Source organism: Notolabrus celidotus, chromosome 4 (assembly GCF_009762535.1).
Source record: "Notolabrus celidotus isolate fNotCel1 chromosome 4, fNotCel1.pri, whole genome shotgun sequence".
In the NCBI taxonomy this organism is placed as follows: Eukaryota; Metazoa; Chordata; class Actinopteri; order Labriformes; family Labridae; genus Notolabrus; species Notolabrus celidotus.
The window spans coordinates 30612254-30629454 of NC_048275.1; the positions used below are offsets into that span (position 1 = coordinate 30612254).

Here is a 17201-nt window from a genome sequence, read left to right on the forward strand (position 1 = left end):
ACTTAAGTACTGTACTCAAGTACATTTACTTTGTTACTGTCCACCACTGATCAAATAAGAATCTTCAATGCTTGAAGCAAGAAATGCCACCGTAATTGATGAATAAAGAGAAAATATTTATCAAGTTTTGAAAAATAAAAAATAAAAGCTTTCAAGAAATTCAATGAAATAACAGTCTTTATATTTGTAGCCTCATTTTAGCTTTATATTTAATGTAAACATTACATTTTACTTTCAATGTATCAATAAAAGGGGTAAAAAGATAAGAAGTGTACGATAAAACAAGTATAAAAATCCCAACCGGAAGTACCCTTATTTGCACCTAAACATAATTTATTTTGAAAGGTCGTACCGGATGTGTTTCTCCTGATCTTCGGTAACTTCATGGTGATGCTCTCTGCCTCTCTTGAATGAATGACATCATGCTCCTGTCTGTCTCCATCTGCGACATGATGTCGTCCAGTAACGGTCAACGGTTTCCTTAAGATCTGCCGTTCTACTGCACGCGGTAAGAACAGCACGTTAACGGCTCTGTGTCTAATTCTGAACGACTGTTTCTGTTAGCTAGCTTACGTTAGCCTGTACAGAGCAGCAGTCAGGTAGAGCTAACAGCTGCTCAGTGATGCTTCAGAGGGATTATTAGAGGAACGCATTAGTTTAATAAATAGACCGTAAAGGGAATAAACAATGCGCAGGTTTGATCTTGTTTGTGAAGAGAGTAAAGCCGCTGTTAGCTGCTCAGGTCACCTGCTGTCATCCAATTTGTCCTCTTGGCTTTTATTCATGAATGCTCATTGAATTTTTTTTTTCCTGCACACATCAGTGTTTGCCATACAGCTATATGATGGTACATTTACATAGCGTGGAATATCAACAATTTGCATGAAAAATAATATATTTAAATGACATTTTAATAAACACAGTAGTCTATATTGATGCTTCAATTGCAAATGTTTTCCCATCAGAACTCAATTGGAGCCATTGAGATTGAAACTGTTTAAGTGAAATTGAAAATTGAGGGGTGTGACTGGTGTAATGTTAGACCAATGATGTACTACTACTTCAATGTTTAATGTTTTGCTGAATCATATTTGTTACTCCACCAATGATTAGTTCATATCTCCTCTAACAAAGCAGAATTTGCAATTGTTTCAAAAGGTGTTACATTTTTACAACCTGCAACATAATGGATACTTGTACCAAGCGGCTACCTCCGGTCTCAAAATATGAAGCCCATGCGGAAGTGTTATAAACTGCAATTCATCGAAAATCCGCTTGAGGCTGGCTGCAGAAACACCGGAAACCACGTACACACCCATTCAAAGGAGACAATCTTTGCAGCATTAATAAACATGTTTACAGTCTGGATCAAAAAATGGCTTGGCCCTACGTAGCTTATTTATGTATCGGCACACACTGTACGGGGTGAATTTTTTTCTAACATAGCGGTTCAGACGATATTAAGATTACAAGTTTTTGCCCAAATAAGGACATGACTGACAGGTGGGAACACATAGTTGTTGGCTAGGAGGCTCAAGCCCCGCCCCTTTACGTCACACTCTGCCTGGTTGAGTTCCGCATTACCAATATGGCTGCCGCCGTCGATTGGCTTCAAAACAGCACTCAGGAACAGATCACAGATACAACATCCATTATTTATACAGTCTATGACTTATACATGCATGCAAATATATTATTTGTTATGCACTTGTGTTTCTTAACAAATGTATCACTCATTGAGAGTCTTTGCCATGAAACACATATAAGGGGGCTGTTTCAGCAGTTAATCCTTGGTCTGACACCTACCCCGTCAGTGGTTTCAGATTCTAAAAATAAATGGTTTTCTTTTTTTGTCATAAAGAGCATCAATAATAATTTTAGTCTGATTCAGGACAAGTTCAAAACTCTTAACAAGAGCTTAAATTAAATGATAATGAACATCATCTTTGGCATGAATTTGGTGACTATATTTCACTGATCGATTGAATTGTCATAAGCTTTTATCCCTTAATAAAATCTTAAAAATAAAGCCAAAGGAGAGAAAAACACTCTATTTTGAGAGGCTAAAACCCAAGTTTTGTCACCTCTCTTTTCTAAAGTGTAATCAAATATTATTCAGTTCTCTCTGCACAGATTTCCTCCATGTTCTTCTTGCTTTCAGGTGTAGAGTGATGCAGCAGAAGTTGTGCTCCAGAGGTTCCGGTTCTTTCCTCTTGGAGAGGAACGGCCAAGCCTGCGGTGCCGTCTCCATCACTTCCTGTGACCTCCCCTTCCGTTGCCCCCGCTGCGGTGAGCAGGAGCGCTTTGGCAGCCTGGCCTCGCTCCGCGCCCACCTGGAATACCGCCACTCATACCGCTCACCGGACTTGACCACAGGTGGATTTAGCATCACTGGCAAACTCCCCGACCCGCTGACTGCTGCGATACCCTGGTACGACATGAGCCTCCCGACCCGCAGGGGGCAGCAGAGCACGGGGCGGCCACCTCACGCCCGCTCCCTCAGTGACAGCAGAGACAGCGGATACCTCCACTCTTATAGTTCTGTGAGGAGACGCACACAGAGTGTTGGTGTGGGGACGCAGGCAGATGAAGAGGAGGAGGAAGAGGAAGAAGAAGGGGGGTATGAAGATGAAGATGTGGGGGAAGAAGAGGATGAGGACAATGAAGGTGAAGACAGAGACGGCAGTAAAACTGAGGAGGATGTCAGAATGTGTGAGAAAAAGACAGAGTCATGCCTGCATCACCTGAACCACCTTCACCTCCCGCTCCTTAGCCCAGCTGCTCTCTGCCCCCCCAACAGACCTGGAACTGGACCTGGAGCTGGTCGGTACGTCAGTTCTTGCATATTTACCTTAAAACTTAAAAAGAAAGCTTTCTGGCTTTACATGAACACAGCTTAATCCATGCCAGGTGTGATCAGCAGTGTTGTTATTGTTGCCTGACTTGAGTGCTCAGGTAAGTAAAGGAAAGAATTCTTATGTCACAGATTTGGGGACCAAAAACAAGCACCAGTTGGAAGAACATAACACAACAATGAAATGATCAAAAGGATAAGAACAAACAGCAGAAGAAAGTAGCAGTAAAGGTCTCAAAGAGTATGTCCTCGTTTCTAGGAAGAAACTGTTGCATCTTGTTTGATGGCAACACTAGAGCGATGACGGGACAATAGTGTAGACTGATGGGGCATTGATTGAAGAGAGGATATTGTGGATCATGGTCGTCTCCATGGTCATTCAGCCACCAGGAGGCCCCATGAGGCTCACAATGGGAAACAACCATGATGACATAGGCGTAGTCTAGGCAGTATAAGTCCTGTAGTTCCAGCAAAACAGTCCACACCACACCAATCATTTTAATAATAATAATGATAATAATAATAATGCCTTTATTAATATAGCACCTTTAAAAACCACCATTTACAAAGTACTTCACAAACAGCAGGGCACATAAAAACAAACACAAAGAGAACTCTACAGCAGACAGAGTTAAACAAAAATTAAAATCAGACATCAAGAAAACAAATTCTAAAGACCCAAACAATGATTCAACACGGGCAACACAAGAACGATAAGAACTGAGACCAAAGGGACCAAGAAAGTAAGACAGTTAAAAGTATAAAAGGAAAGAAAGAAAAAAAGGGGCCTCAAACAGTAAAAAAAAAAAAAAAAAAAGGAATAAAGCATTAAAAGAGGGGTACAAGCAATAAGGTAAAATAAAAGCAAAATAGAGAAAATCATCAATATAGGTATATGTAGATAAAAGCAGTAAAATGAATGTCATTTAATTCATTTTTGCTAATCATCCTTAATAAAAAATAACATCCTTTGGTTAAAATTGTATACATCTTGTATGGTTCAAGAAATATATTCAGCCAATGAACTTAAACTATTAAGTGGAGAAATAACCTTAGTGATAACCATTGATAGTGTTACTAATTGAGGTGTAAGGTTTGTTGGTATTAGGCCATGTGTTAGGGCATAATATTGGGTGTGTGGGCTCTCTGGCTTTGCAAGTTGACGGGCTGATCATACTGCAGGATGATTCATTTGTTGATATCTGGTATAGTCAGGCTGTGCAAAGGCCAATTTAAATCTAAAATGTATCAAAGCCAATAGAAAATAGTATGTGAACAACATGTAAGTGAAGTTATTAGGCAAGAGAACTTATAACTAGTAAAAAACTTAATTGGAAGATAAAATCAATGCTGATGAAAATGAAAGTTCTTGTCTCTATGATGGAATTTAAATTGTGTGAGGGGACACTTATCCCAGTGATCAATAACCATAATTACAGTATGTAACAGTTGTGATTACAGCTGCAGTAACCTCTGTCTCCTCTGCTGTCACCTCCAGAGCAGAGCGCATACTCCGGTTTAGAGACGGCAGCAGCCTCAGCCGCAGTCCGACGGAGATTGGCCAGCATCCTGCGAGCGGCCGACAGTACCATGCAGCGTCGCCTGGCCAAGGTGAGCACGGAGCTCGCCCAGACTGACACGGAGCTCCTGTGTGAGCGTGCTCACTCCCAGCACCTAGCCCAGGAGAGGCAGGAAGTGGCTGACAGGGAGAGGTCACTGAGCCGGCAGGTGGATGTGGCTGTTATGGTGATCGCCGCGTTGAGGGAGCAGCTCAACGCTTCGGAGAATGAGCTGGAACGTCGGGAGAGGTAAAAGGCACCAGATGTGACTGCTCTTGGTTTTTATAGGATCTAGAGGGAGACCTGTTGAAATCAGTTGATGTGGTGAAATACAGCAGAATCCATGACCCAACTTAAAGCAGAAGTTGTGTCTGCTTGTGCCCCTGAAGTAGATGTGATCATGCAATGCAACAGAATGCTATTTCAGCATGCTAGAAGTCTGTTTGTCACAGTGTGGGCAGAAGACTTAGAACAGACCAGAGGTCACAAATGCAGGCAGCACACATCAGGATGATTTTAGAGATGTATTGGTTAAAAATAGGCTCACCAGTAAGAACAGGTAGACTCAGAGGCTGGCTAACAGGGATGTGGGCAGCCTGTCAGGTTCAGACTGACAAAAATAACACAAAGCAAAAACAAAGCTACAAAACACAGTTTAAATTTAGACAGGCTGGTGAGTGAAGTGAAGACCACTGGGCTCAAAGGCTGGCAAGAGAAGTGGGGACTGGTGGGCAGGTGGTTGGGGTTGACTGGAGAAAGGGGGAGGGGGGAACGTCCGAAGACCTCTGGGGGATTGTTGGGAATAGAAAATCTGTCCGGAGAGAAGGAACAAGAGGACGGACTAACACTTTAGGTCTGACATTTACTAAGTGATTGCTTAAACAGTAGCTTTTGATAGATTTAGCTGTCACACTGGGGAAATGTAGTAGTTCAACTTGTGTTTAGAGAGAAACTGTAACTGCAGAGGTTGAGAAAACCCAACTTTAAGTCCTAAATAAAGGCCAAACTCTTAAAAAGTTGTCCCCCTACAGCTACCTCAGGGCATAGCATTGACGCCCATACTACCTCTTAGTGTTCCCTTTATAAAAACTTCAAATGAGGGTGTCTTCTTAATCTTGGAGAGCTCCATCAGAGCCACAGAGCTTGTTTTTACACACTGAGCAGTACTTCTCATGGAGTGTAAACTGACTGGAGGATTAATGAGTGGATTGCACCTTTAATACCAGCTGCAGGTGAATTTTTAACCAAACCTTCTGTAAAACAGCACAAAGGACTTCCTTATGGACATCACTCACCTTTTTTCTGATTAAGTAAAATGTATTGTCTTCTTTTTTTTGTTTGTGTTTCAGGGAGGTGATAACCATCCAGAAGTTTTTAGAAGCGGCAGCTCGCCAGGAGACGTGCGGGAAAGTTCGAATCCAGCAGTTCATTGAGAACCTGTTGAGACGTATTGCTCTGGCTGAGAGGCTGGTGGAGTATTACCAGGTCAATGGCAGCCCGCAACAGTGCAACCACTACAAGGTACAACAAGTGCTTTACATCAGTGGAACATGTACTCTACAGACTGTTTGTATTAATGGGCCAATTCCAGTGATCTCTACACACTGAGTTTGGAGTATACTCGAAGTGAAGTTGTCATCAGTTAATCATTATGCTCAATGAAGGAATAAGAATGATAACCTTGAGTGTTTAAGCCCTATTACATGAACAAAAACAACAAAAGGGCAACAAACATTTCAATGCAGAGCTGATTGTATGAACCCATCCTGACCTTTGACCTTTTCTGTGTTCACACTAGTACCAGCAGCCAAATGGTAATGGACCTCAAAGAATCACTAAGAGCAGGTGAGTCCTCACACATTGGTTTGGATGTTGTGGAAGACTGTAAATCAGACATTGGTCATTTTTGAATGAATCACATACATAATACGTAATTACAGAGCAGAGTCATACAAGACAAATGACGTGGAAACCTAAGGTCTTTGTTAAATGAGCTAATGCAGCATTTAATGGTGGAACAAAACAATGCTTCTTCCTTCAGAGACACAGCTCATTACTATATATTATATATATGATTATGCCATGTTTGTGTTGATTGAGATAAATCTATAAATAGTGCCACTGAGAAGAACAAACTTTTGAAATACAGAATTATGAATATAGATAATAATAATCGGCTATAAATCCTGTTAGTATGAAATGCATCTGGATTTCCAGTTTCCGTGCTGAGTGGAGTTTAATGTTTTGTGACATTTGATTTCCTTTTAGAATTTCTTCATATTATTTCCTAACACACATTTGATGCCATGTTGGAAGACAAACAAAGGATCTGTCATAAAAAACATCAGGGATCATTCCAAATCATTAACAGACACGGAAACTAAATCGAGCACTTTCAGAAGAGTGACTTTGATTGGACACATTTCCAAAAGGATTACCGTCTAGTCGTTATAGTCCATGGCTGTTACATCGAGCCATTCAAGTCATTTATACCTTAACATGTGAAATAAATTGTCCCGTTTTAAACATACCTTCAGTCCTTACCCAGACTGTAGGGAGGCTTGTTTCTCAGCAGTAACCGTCTTCGAACAGAGCAGCTAAACTGCTGTGTCAGTCTGCTGCTGCTCTGAATGAAGCCAGAAGGTGACAGAGAGGCTGCTAAATATTTGATGAGGACTCTTGTCTCGCCTGTTGGTTTACCCTGTTGCCATCATGTGTAACTCATCCCTTAAACGTGTAGCACTTTGTCCTTTCACTCAGTCACAGGAGCAGGATTACCTGTGTCTGTGTGGTGCTGTGAGTGTGTAGTGGGGTCGTGTTAGTCACCTGTGTTTTTCTTTGATTGATTTGAATCCAAGTAGAACTTAAAGCTTCTGCCAATATTGTAAAGTTAAAGAGTGCTTGTGTTGTAAATACTTAAATATCCTCCCATCTTTTTTTTTTTTTTTTTTTTTTTATATTTTTTTGGCCTTTTTGCCTTTATTTGATAGGATAGTGAAGAGAGACAGGAAATTTGGGGAGCAGAGAGCGGGGGAAGACATGCAGGAAATGGTCGACCAGCCGGGAATCGAACCGGCAACCCCTGCGACGAGGACTATAGCCTCTATATGTGGGGCGCTTAGACCGCTAGGCCACCAGCACCCCAATATCCTCCCATCTTAAACTTACCTCTGGACTTTTTTTAACTTCAAAGTATTTGGAGTTTAGAATTATTCCTTCGTCCAACAGATAAACTGGTACTTCATAAAGATGGGTGTTTATTTGTTCATACGGTAGTTTTCAGCCGAATACTAACTGTATTTGAGCTCTGGTTTTGGGCTCCCCCAACTCACTACAAGTCTCCAGTTCTCCACTGTTGTCTATATCTTACCTGGTGGATGTTTTTAGGTGAGCAGAGACTGAACAGGGTTGTTTCTTTTCTTGACAGTTAAAAAATGAAACTCTTAAAAATACTCTAAAGTCATAGGAAATGGCAGAAACACTGAAAGGATCAGAGATGTTGCAAATGATGACATACAGCACAATTTTTTTGAGGTGTAACTTAAGCTTTTTAATAATGGCTGTATTAACAAATCGGTAGTGGACAGTAACATAAGCATTCATCTTTTTCCCCAGATGTTTCTGAATTTCCATCCAAATTTTGATAGAAAGCTGTTTAATTGTTAAATGGTTTTCAAAACATGATTTTATACATTTAAACATTTTATACTGAGACAGAGGTAGGTGAAAAAACAACAACCATATAAAAAAAAAAAACAGATCTGAATGGAGCACTGGTTTGGCTCAGATGGTAGAGCAGGGGGCCCGTGCCCAGAGGCTACAGTCCTCAACACACTGGTCATAGGAATGATTCCTGGTCCTGGCAGTATTTGGTGCATGTCATCCCCCTCACAACATTTCTCTCACGTCTCCCTCTTAAGCTGTTCTGTAAAATGAAAGAAGTAAAAAGCTAAAAAAAAAAATCTTGTAAAGCAAGGCTTAAAATGTGCCTTTACTTTTTGTAGAGCCCAAATCTGGTGGCAACCTAAGGGACTGCAGTGTTGGGAAGTTCAGTCAATCAATCAATCAATCAATCAATCAATCAATCAACCAATCAATCAATCAATCAATCAATCAATCAATCAATCAATCAATCAATCAATCAATCAATCTTTATTTATATAGCGCCAAATCACACAAACGTTATCTCAAGACGCTTTATAAACAGAGCAGGTCTAGACCATACATTAAGACAGGATAAGATCCAGTCCCCTTTCACTGATAGGACTCAGTCTGATCTCATTTTGATCCATCATGAGTAGAGCACTTTGCAGCATTTAGAAAGTTACAGCTGCAAGGAAAAACTTCCTTTAACAGGCAGAAACCTCGAGAAGAACCAGACTAATGTTAGACAGACATGTGCCTCAACTGAGTTGGGGTTGGAATGAGGGATGGAGGAGATGAAGAGAGAGAGAGATGATAGTGGTGAGACTGATAGTAAAAGTTGTAACAGCTAGAAGCTGTCTGCTGCAGCGACTCGAAACCTGCGAGACAAGGGAGCTCAGGGACTCCAGAAAGGTCTATGGTTAGTAACTTCAATGAGACAGTGAGAGTTAAAGTTAGCGATAGGGGGGAAGAGGGGAAAGAGGGGATCCCAGTGTGTCAGTTCCCCCGGCAGTCTAAGCTTATAGCAGCATAACTAAGAGCTGGTCAAAACCTGAGCCAGCCTTAGCTGTAATAATATTTGATCAAAGCTATAACATATAAAAACTGGTTTGATTTATATTCACTTAATCCTCTGTGTGTTTGATTGTTCATTCTTGTGCTACATTTCCAGGTCAGCTGGTGGTCAGCTGTCCTCATCTGGTCTCCATGACAACAGAAGCCACTCCTCCTCCCAGTTTGGCGGCCGTTCTCACTTCTCTAAACCCTGTGGGGAACGAGACCGGGAGCGGGAGCACCGGGAGCGGCTCGCCCAGTCATCTAGGCTGTTCTGCAGACCCGAACACAGGGACGATATCTGGAACCACCAGCGGCGTCGCTCCGCAGGGTACGAGGCGTAGAACTGTAGAGAAACACCAGAGGAGAGGGGGTGTCAGCAGGTAAAACTTCATCCAACAGTTTTATCATTTCAGTGTGTTAACCTGTGGAAAAGTAACATCCGGTCATATTCACAGAAGTGATCCCTCCATCAGTACATTTGTTAAAGCTCCAATGAATCTATTAAATCTGGTCAAGAGGAAGGCAGATCAGTCTTTTATATGAAACATGTTTTTGCTACAACAGAATCTGTCATGAAGCAGGATTGCAAATTCTAAGTATCTCCTTTAGCAGGGATAGGAAATCAAAGAGAGGATTTTATACAATTGATTGATGTGAAATGCTACAAAGTTTGAACATTTCAGTGGTTTTCTTGCATTTTACAGGATGTACATACGTTGTAAATAGAATACTTCAGCACTTGATTGGGACTTAAAAACTCAACACTTAATAAAATAAAATAAAAACGTAGTTCTTCTGTCAAAACTTAAAAAAAAGAAAAAAAACATGAACAGGCACATTTCATTCATATTGTAAACTAATATGATAATGAAGCTTCTTTTGCTCTTTTTTATCTTTATAAATAAAACTATAAAACCACACATAAGCAAATAATAATGTACAGTATAAATCAAAAACTCTATACACCTTGGCTTTAGGCTGTGTGATCCCTGATAAGACAACAAATACAAAATATAACCAAAATTAATCTCTTCATCTTGTTGCAGGCTGAGGTTAAACATAACACACGAGTTACTATTACAGCATTACAGGGTCAAACAAAGTGCAATAATAAATGTTACTGCATGTCACAGATCATCACATGTCAAGCATGTGATAGTTTATTGTAAAGACTTTTTATTGCCTACAATGTGTTCAGCAAGTATTGTTCTTTTCCACAGTTTATTATACTGAATTAGACCGTTATAAAGTGTGTACACAGCACAAATCATCATATTTATTACAATATGAAATCTGAGAATTTTTGCGGTACTTATGTTATAATTCGTCTTTGTGTACTTTTGTGGAACTTCAGGTAAATACAGCTTTTGTATTCATCATCTTATTTGATATTGAATGGTGGAGAAAGGTGTAAAGGTTTTGAATCGGCCCAGTGGATACGAATGAACAGATCCCAGTGAAGTTGCGAACACGTCCTCTCCTCTGGTTGAACCTTAACACCCCGGTCTGGTTTCCCAAAAAAACTCCTAAGCAGTTAAGTTGTCCAATTTCTGTCTGTGCTTTAAAGACCAACATTTGATGATCATTGCATTTCATTATCTGAGCAAACATAACCTGTCTCTGTTAATTATGTCTAAATGGAAGTAGATGGATTTGTGGTGAGGGAGAGCTTGGATGTTGGAAAAATATAGGAGATGGATTAAACAGTGTGTAATATAAGCTATAACCTTCAAAGGTTTCTTCTAACAAACACCTACAATAATAATCTTAAGTTACTTTAATGGCAAAGGAGGGGCAAAACTTCATCCATAGACTCAAGGCCAGAATTTCCTAAAAGCAGCCGTTTTTCTGATGGCCACCAGGGGGCATCATCACTGTTAAACAGATAAAGTTTATCAGTATTACAGTCTAAGAAAATCCTTGAAATGTTATAAATAGAAGTTTGAAAGTAAGAACAATTGAGCTCAATAAAAATAAGTCAGCTTATAACAATGTTATTATTTCCCCATACATATTCACATTGTTTTTTTGTACCTTATGAGGATGCTGACTTTCTACTTGTCTTGTAAGCTTCCTCTTCAGTCTTAAGCATGATTATTGTAATGAGGTCATGCATATTTGAAACACCTGAGTTTGAAACATGAGCTCAACTGAAAATGTGTTTTCACTAGTTCACAGTTTTAGATTAATTAGCTTGCTAGCTGCAGTAACTGAATCTGAATCTGACAGCAACAATGTCATTTCAGCTGACAAAAACAAAGGAACATGAAGAGTTTGCTTTTGTTGATTGTATTCCTGGAATCAAGAATGCTTTGTTCTGACAGTAATAAGACTTTTTGAATAGTGATATCTCTTTTTAACGCTGCAAACGACCATAGAGTACCATGTGAGAACAGTGAGCTTCATAACATGAAATGTATTCCAGAGTCAGGGAAACAATGTCCGATAGCTAAGAGGGGTTATGTTGTTCATTAAATAACTGTGTTTGTCCTCAAAGATGGAGTCGGTTTGCCAAAATATGAAGTACACTTGATCGAAAACACTTCATATCTGTCTAATAATTTTTCTTTGTTGTTTGATTTGGAACCCTTTTTTTTGGTCTCCTCCACTTTGGCTTCCTCTTACAGGGTCAGACAACTTCTTCAGTAGCCATTTAGGTCTCAAGACTGCTTTTTGCTAAAGTGGAGCATTTTTGTAGCTGTAAAGTTTATATTCATTCAATTTTTGTCAGTCACATTTTAGTTTTCAATGTGTCATTTTTATAAAAAAAAAGAAAAAAAGAAAAATGAAACATGAAGTCATACTGTTACATGACTTTAACTGTGAAAGCTCTCATGGTTACCTGTATATAAAACTGTTGTTAATATTCTAATGACTAGAGGAACATTTTGGTTGTCATGTGGCCTTGCAGCTCTGATTTGGTTTAAAAGCACAGACAGGAGTTTGATGACATCAGACCTGGGTCAAATGAACTGTGCATGTTATCTTGGCTTCTGTTTGAAGAGGCTTCATGGTTCACTACATTAGAACTTATTTATAAGAAGGTGTAATTGTAACTTTGAAATACGTAATTGCGATTTTTGTTTATGAATGGCTGGTGGAATTATGTATAGCATATCACCAACCAGTTTGGGACAGAAGCAGGAGAGTGGAGAGTAAAATCAGATCTGCTAAATTGACAATATTTTTTCATTGAATATACCCTATTTGTCTTCTACATATACTTTTATCATCATACCAGCTGAACATAAAGACTGGACGCTCAGAGAAAAGCTGCTTTACGTAAAATATTAAATGAAAGATATTTACTTCCGAACAACTGCAAAGACATCTGGACAAAACTACCACTGAACTAAAGCTTTTCAGTTCATTTTGAATTTTAAACTTGCACAGCTGATTTAGTCTGTTTAAATTTCTGTATTTTTCCATTCAAAAACCCAAAAAATCAACTAATGATATATTTCCACATTAAAGCTCCTGTGATTAGTTTTTAGCTGGTTATGAAACACACTGAAATGAATACAGAAGCTCCTTATGACCTAAAAAAACAAACAAGAACATCATCGAGAGGACAGATATTTCCTCTTGAATTATTCTTAATGTCTAAAGCCACTTTGGCAGGGTAGGTGTCATAAAAAGGGATAAAACGCCGTCCACACAGCATTTGTTCTACACTTTCCATGGCAATGATTCTTGCTGATTAATACATCTGACTATTCAAATCGAGCAGAATTAAATTTTTTATTAAAAAAAACACTACTTTCACGTTAGGGGTAAGATTGGTGAAGAGTGTTTTGTCTATAGGGGGCGCCAAAATTCATACAAACCTACAGTTTGAATGGCGATCAAAGAGCACAGACATCCACTATGATACTCACATAAAAGTAATATACTCTACACATATAAGCACCTAATGTGTTTAAACGTATTAACAAAATTATATTTTCATGTGATATTTAAAGCCTGTTTGTGGGTGGGATCTGGATTTACTTGAGAACTGAATGGCCCATTCCTGTAGTTTTTCATCATCTGGCTGAAAAAATTACATTTCTCTGAAACAAAATATTGCATGATGGTAAAACTTGTTTGGAAGTTTTTTTGTGGGAGATTTTTTTTCTCACATTTGATGGTGAGTTATGCTATCTTTTCCTTGCCTACAGTCTTTTAACTCAACAGCGTTATTAAAATGGATATTTAAAGCACATTGAGCTTCTATAAAACATACCATACATAGAAGACTGATCTGAACTGAATTTACTCTCTGCTGCATCCTGACTGATAAAGAAACCTTGTACATGCCGGTAGAGTTTGGCCCAGGTCCATAGGACCCCACACATATAACGAATGTACACTGAGTTAATGTATAGCTCAAAATGAAGAGATGCTGTGATTCAAGGCCTGACCTGTGGGCTTGATCCGGCACTCATTCACACAGAAACGGGTGGAGATTCTCCGATCACTACTGAATGACGTCGTATCAGCGCTTTCATCCAAAGTGACTTACAGTGCCGTGAATGCAAACAGTTCACTTGCAGTAAACTAAACAGCTCATGAAGGCTTGTTTAACCGAGTCATTCCTTCCTCTGCGTCATCTTGTATGATCTGTTTACACGTCATTTTTGCACTCATCCATTGATAAGAATGTAAATGTAAAAGACAGTATTTGGTGTAAAATGTATCTTTGCTGTCGTCGGTTCAGGTTTCGTTGACAGTGTTAATAGATATTTTGTATACAAAGCTAATGTGTCGTCAGGTGGAAGTAGTAGAATTACAGTACTTAAACTTGGCAGAACATTAATTGGGGTCAAACACAAAACAGATCTCTTGTTTTGAACAGGGTGTCTGCAGTTCCTGGAAAGTTCCTAAAATTACTGAGCAAGTACATAATGGTGTACTGCTTCTCTTCTGATTGGTCACCATGATGATTTTCTTTCTCTTCTGGTAATTAAAGTTTGGAGATCTTATTTAAATTCAACATTGGTGCCAGTGGTGTCAGTAAAATGTGTTAAATCTTTGTGAGTGGAGCCTGCACACACCCTTTTAAAAGACCTGACCAGCAGTTTTGTCACTCATTCGGTCCAAGTTTGTTGAAAGTTGCCAATTTGTTAAGCCAAATAATGTTCTGTATTTTCTGTCATCTGTATGACTGATATATAACAGTTTCAGTAATACCTGATACTACACTACATGGACTATATCCTCTGCTACACAGCCTACAAAGCATTAGCCAGCACTATTTTTAATGGCTTCATGAGCCCTCAAATACTGAAGGTAAACTTGAACTTTTGTCAAGTCTATTCTTTACTGCTTCGTACCACACATAACCCCGATCCTGATGAACTTGGAGTTGGATGGTTTAACACTTTGTGAAGAGAGTGATGATCAGAGCCTATGAGTTACTGCTGCTGTCAACTAAAAATAGTGTTCCCCTTTGCTTTTCAGTGACTGAAAAACAAAGAACTTTTACACACGCATACTGTATGTCAACATGATATTATATAGAACTACTGTAGGAGAGATAGAAATGTCCCTGTGAGCATAGTGGTGTTGTTGATTCATGTTATTCAATCATATGTAAATATTTTCAACAACAGTCAACACGCGTCTCTTAAAGAAATTATTGTGTGTCTATAAAATAGTTGAATGTTCATATGAGGTCTGAATGGAAATCAACGTATCTCAAATCAAGAGACCCCTTTAAATTTAAATTTGTCTTCACGTTGAATTTAATTATTTTAAATCTGTGAGCGAATGCAAGAACCTGCAGTCTCTTGTCAAGAACATACAATACAAAGAACTTACATTTCATTGGCCTTCATTTATCAACCGTGTGTATGACCAAAAACTTGGTGTACGAATATTTCCACGCAAAGGAAACGCATTTATCAATCTGGAGGTGGGCGGAGCTCGTGTACGCAAGTTTCAGTTCGTGTAAGTTTTCATGTCAGTTTGGAGCGTGTTCCAGCAAAGCAAATCTGTCTGTGCCGTGGAATTATATCATTGTAGTTCAGTGAATTTTCAGAGGGTCAAACAGAGAGCTGCCCTACGTTTGTTTTTTTTGTAGCGGTCTTAAGGTCCTTTGTATTTTCCCCCTGAATACAAAAAATTACTTTTATTAAGGCCCTTAAAAGTTACATATCATGAATGAATAATTTAGGTTTTTAACAAAGGATGTATTAAATGTTGGCTGTTGCTGGGATTTTATTCCGGACGTGGTATTTCTGACCCTTTAATGCTTCCTCTTAAGCCGTAGAGCGTCCTTCCAAATCAAAAATCCTGTGATTGACCTAGACCCGCATATTTAATAAATGACACGTGAACCTCATGACAGTCATTAAGACCTCATTTCTGGTCTGTAATATCTTGAACAAGATCTAAATGTGTCAGGTCAATGTGGCTTGGGTTAAGTGTAATGACATACAGTAATTGGCAAGATATCAGACACACTTTGGTAAGATTGAGTTGTTGCAGTGTTCACGCCTACAAAAAGGTCAGTAGAAAACATTTTCCCATTACAGTGAAATCTCAGCTCTCTTGGAGAAATCCAAGTATTTGACATCAAATCGTTTACATGGTTTAACCTGTCTTTTCTGTTTTACACGTTTTTTAATGAACAGGTTTGTAAGATTAAGGAGGGTTTATTTAAATGGAATAAATCCCTCATGAGTATGTTTTAATTAACTTGTAATCACTTACAAATAGACATCATGTCTCTGCAGTAGCCCAGCCAACCAAACATATGATCATGAGAAGGGACTTTATCAACGCATTAACCTGAGGTTGAGAGGGTTGTTCATCAGCTGGTTGCAATGTGCAACAACACCACTAGATGTCCCTAAATCCTGAGAAATGCTCCTTGAAGCTCCTGTTGGTTATGAAAAAGACTGAAATGAACACTGATGCCTTTTTATGAGCTACAAAAGCAAACAAATCCATTAGTAAGAAGACTGATTGTTTCTATACGGTTATTTTTAACGCCTGTCACCACTGCCGCCAGGGACAAAGTGATAGCTGAAGCGGCCTTTGTTTACATTTTCCAGAGCAAAGTTCACAGTGGGTGATATATCTGACTGTTAAAAAAAGCAGGATAAGATTTATTATCTGAGAACACCTCTCATGCAAGCACAGGACATGGTTGAGTTCACAGGCGGTGCATCTCTTTTCCATAGTAAGGTCTCTAAAAATAATCATCCTTGAAAGTCGAGTTGTTTGGTTTTTATTTAAGCAGCAGCATAATTCTTGGGAAATGTGTGTGGTGGAGTGTGTGCAGTGTCTCTCTTGTGCTGCATCCTGCTGCGTGTTTGTGGCTCTCAGTCATTGGAAAGACGCTGGATGATGCATGAGGAAGCCCTACTACTACTACTACATATGTAGCTATTGTGTTACTGTGACAGCATGCTTCATATGTAGCAAAAAAGTACTTATAAAATACTGTTATCTTGTACTACTATGTGTACTTTTGTAGCAGAGTGAGGTCTATTTTAATGGTACAGTATTTGAAGGAAAGTTGCACTAATACAACCCAGAGCACTTAGCTTGGAGCTGTTGGACTTCGTATGAGCGATGAGTTGTGAATTGGACAATCAGCAGGTTTCATGCGCAGGTTTGGAAAAGACTGGGAAAGACATTTTTATTATTACTGTGTTTTGAAATGTTTTTTGGGGGACAAAGTGCAAGAGTTGTGAAGCATAGAGAGAAAAAGCTTGAGAAGTGGGTGAAAACATAACCGAACAAGTACTCTTACTGTTAGTTTGATTCTGACTCTACCTTTCTTGCTGTGAGTGGGTAGAGAAAATGTTAGTTTTTATGTCTGTTTCTGCATCAACTTTGATATCCTTGGGTTCGTCATGTTTGTCTGTAGGGATTTTTCGTTTGCAGAAGTAATCTCTAGTTTTGTGCCTTCACTCAAAAACTCTGTAGTCTGTATAACACTGTGCAAAATGCAATACTGTGAAGAACTGGAATACTTTTTATGTTGAAACTCATTGGTCTGTGTTTAAATCATCCATGATTAAAGCTCAAACATGACACCAGGACCATCATTGTGTGTGTATTTATTTCAGCATCAGACCTATTAAACCGAGCGG

General features: G+C 39.1%; 1 protein-coding gene across 1 annotated transcript; it reads left to right on the top strand.

Annotated features, from left to right (window-relative positions):
* Positions 1 to 358: 358 nt before the first annotated feature.
* Positions 359 to 17150, top strand: znf365 (zinc finger protein 365). Its single transcript, XM_034682327.1, has 6 exons — positions 359 to 508; positions 2162 to 2823; positions 4353 to 4662; positions 5763 to 5934; positions 6212 to 6258; positions 9230 to 17150. The coding sequence occupies exons 2-6, from the start codon at positions 2172 to 2174 to the stop codon at positions 9453 to 9455; spliced, it is 1407 nt and encodes a 468-aa protein (XP_034538218.1). The 5' UTR covers positions 359 to 508; positions 2162 to 2171; the 3' UTR covers positions 9456 to 17150.
* Positions 17151 to 17201: the final 51 nt, after the last annotated feature.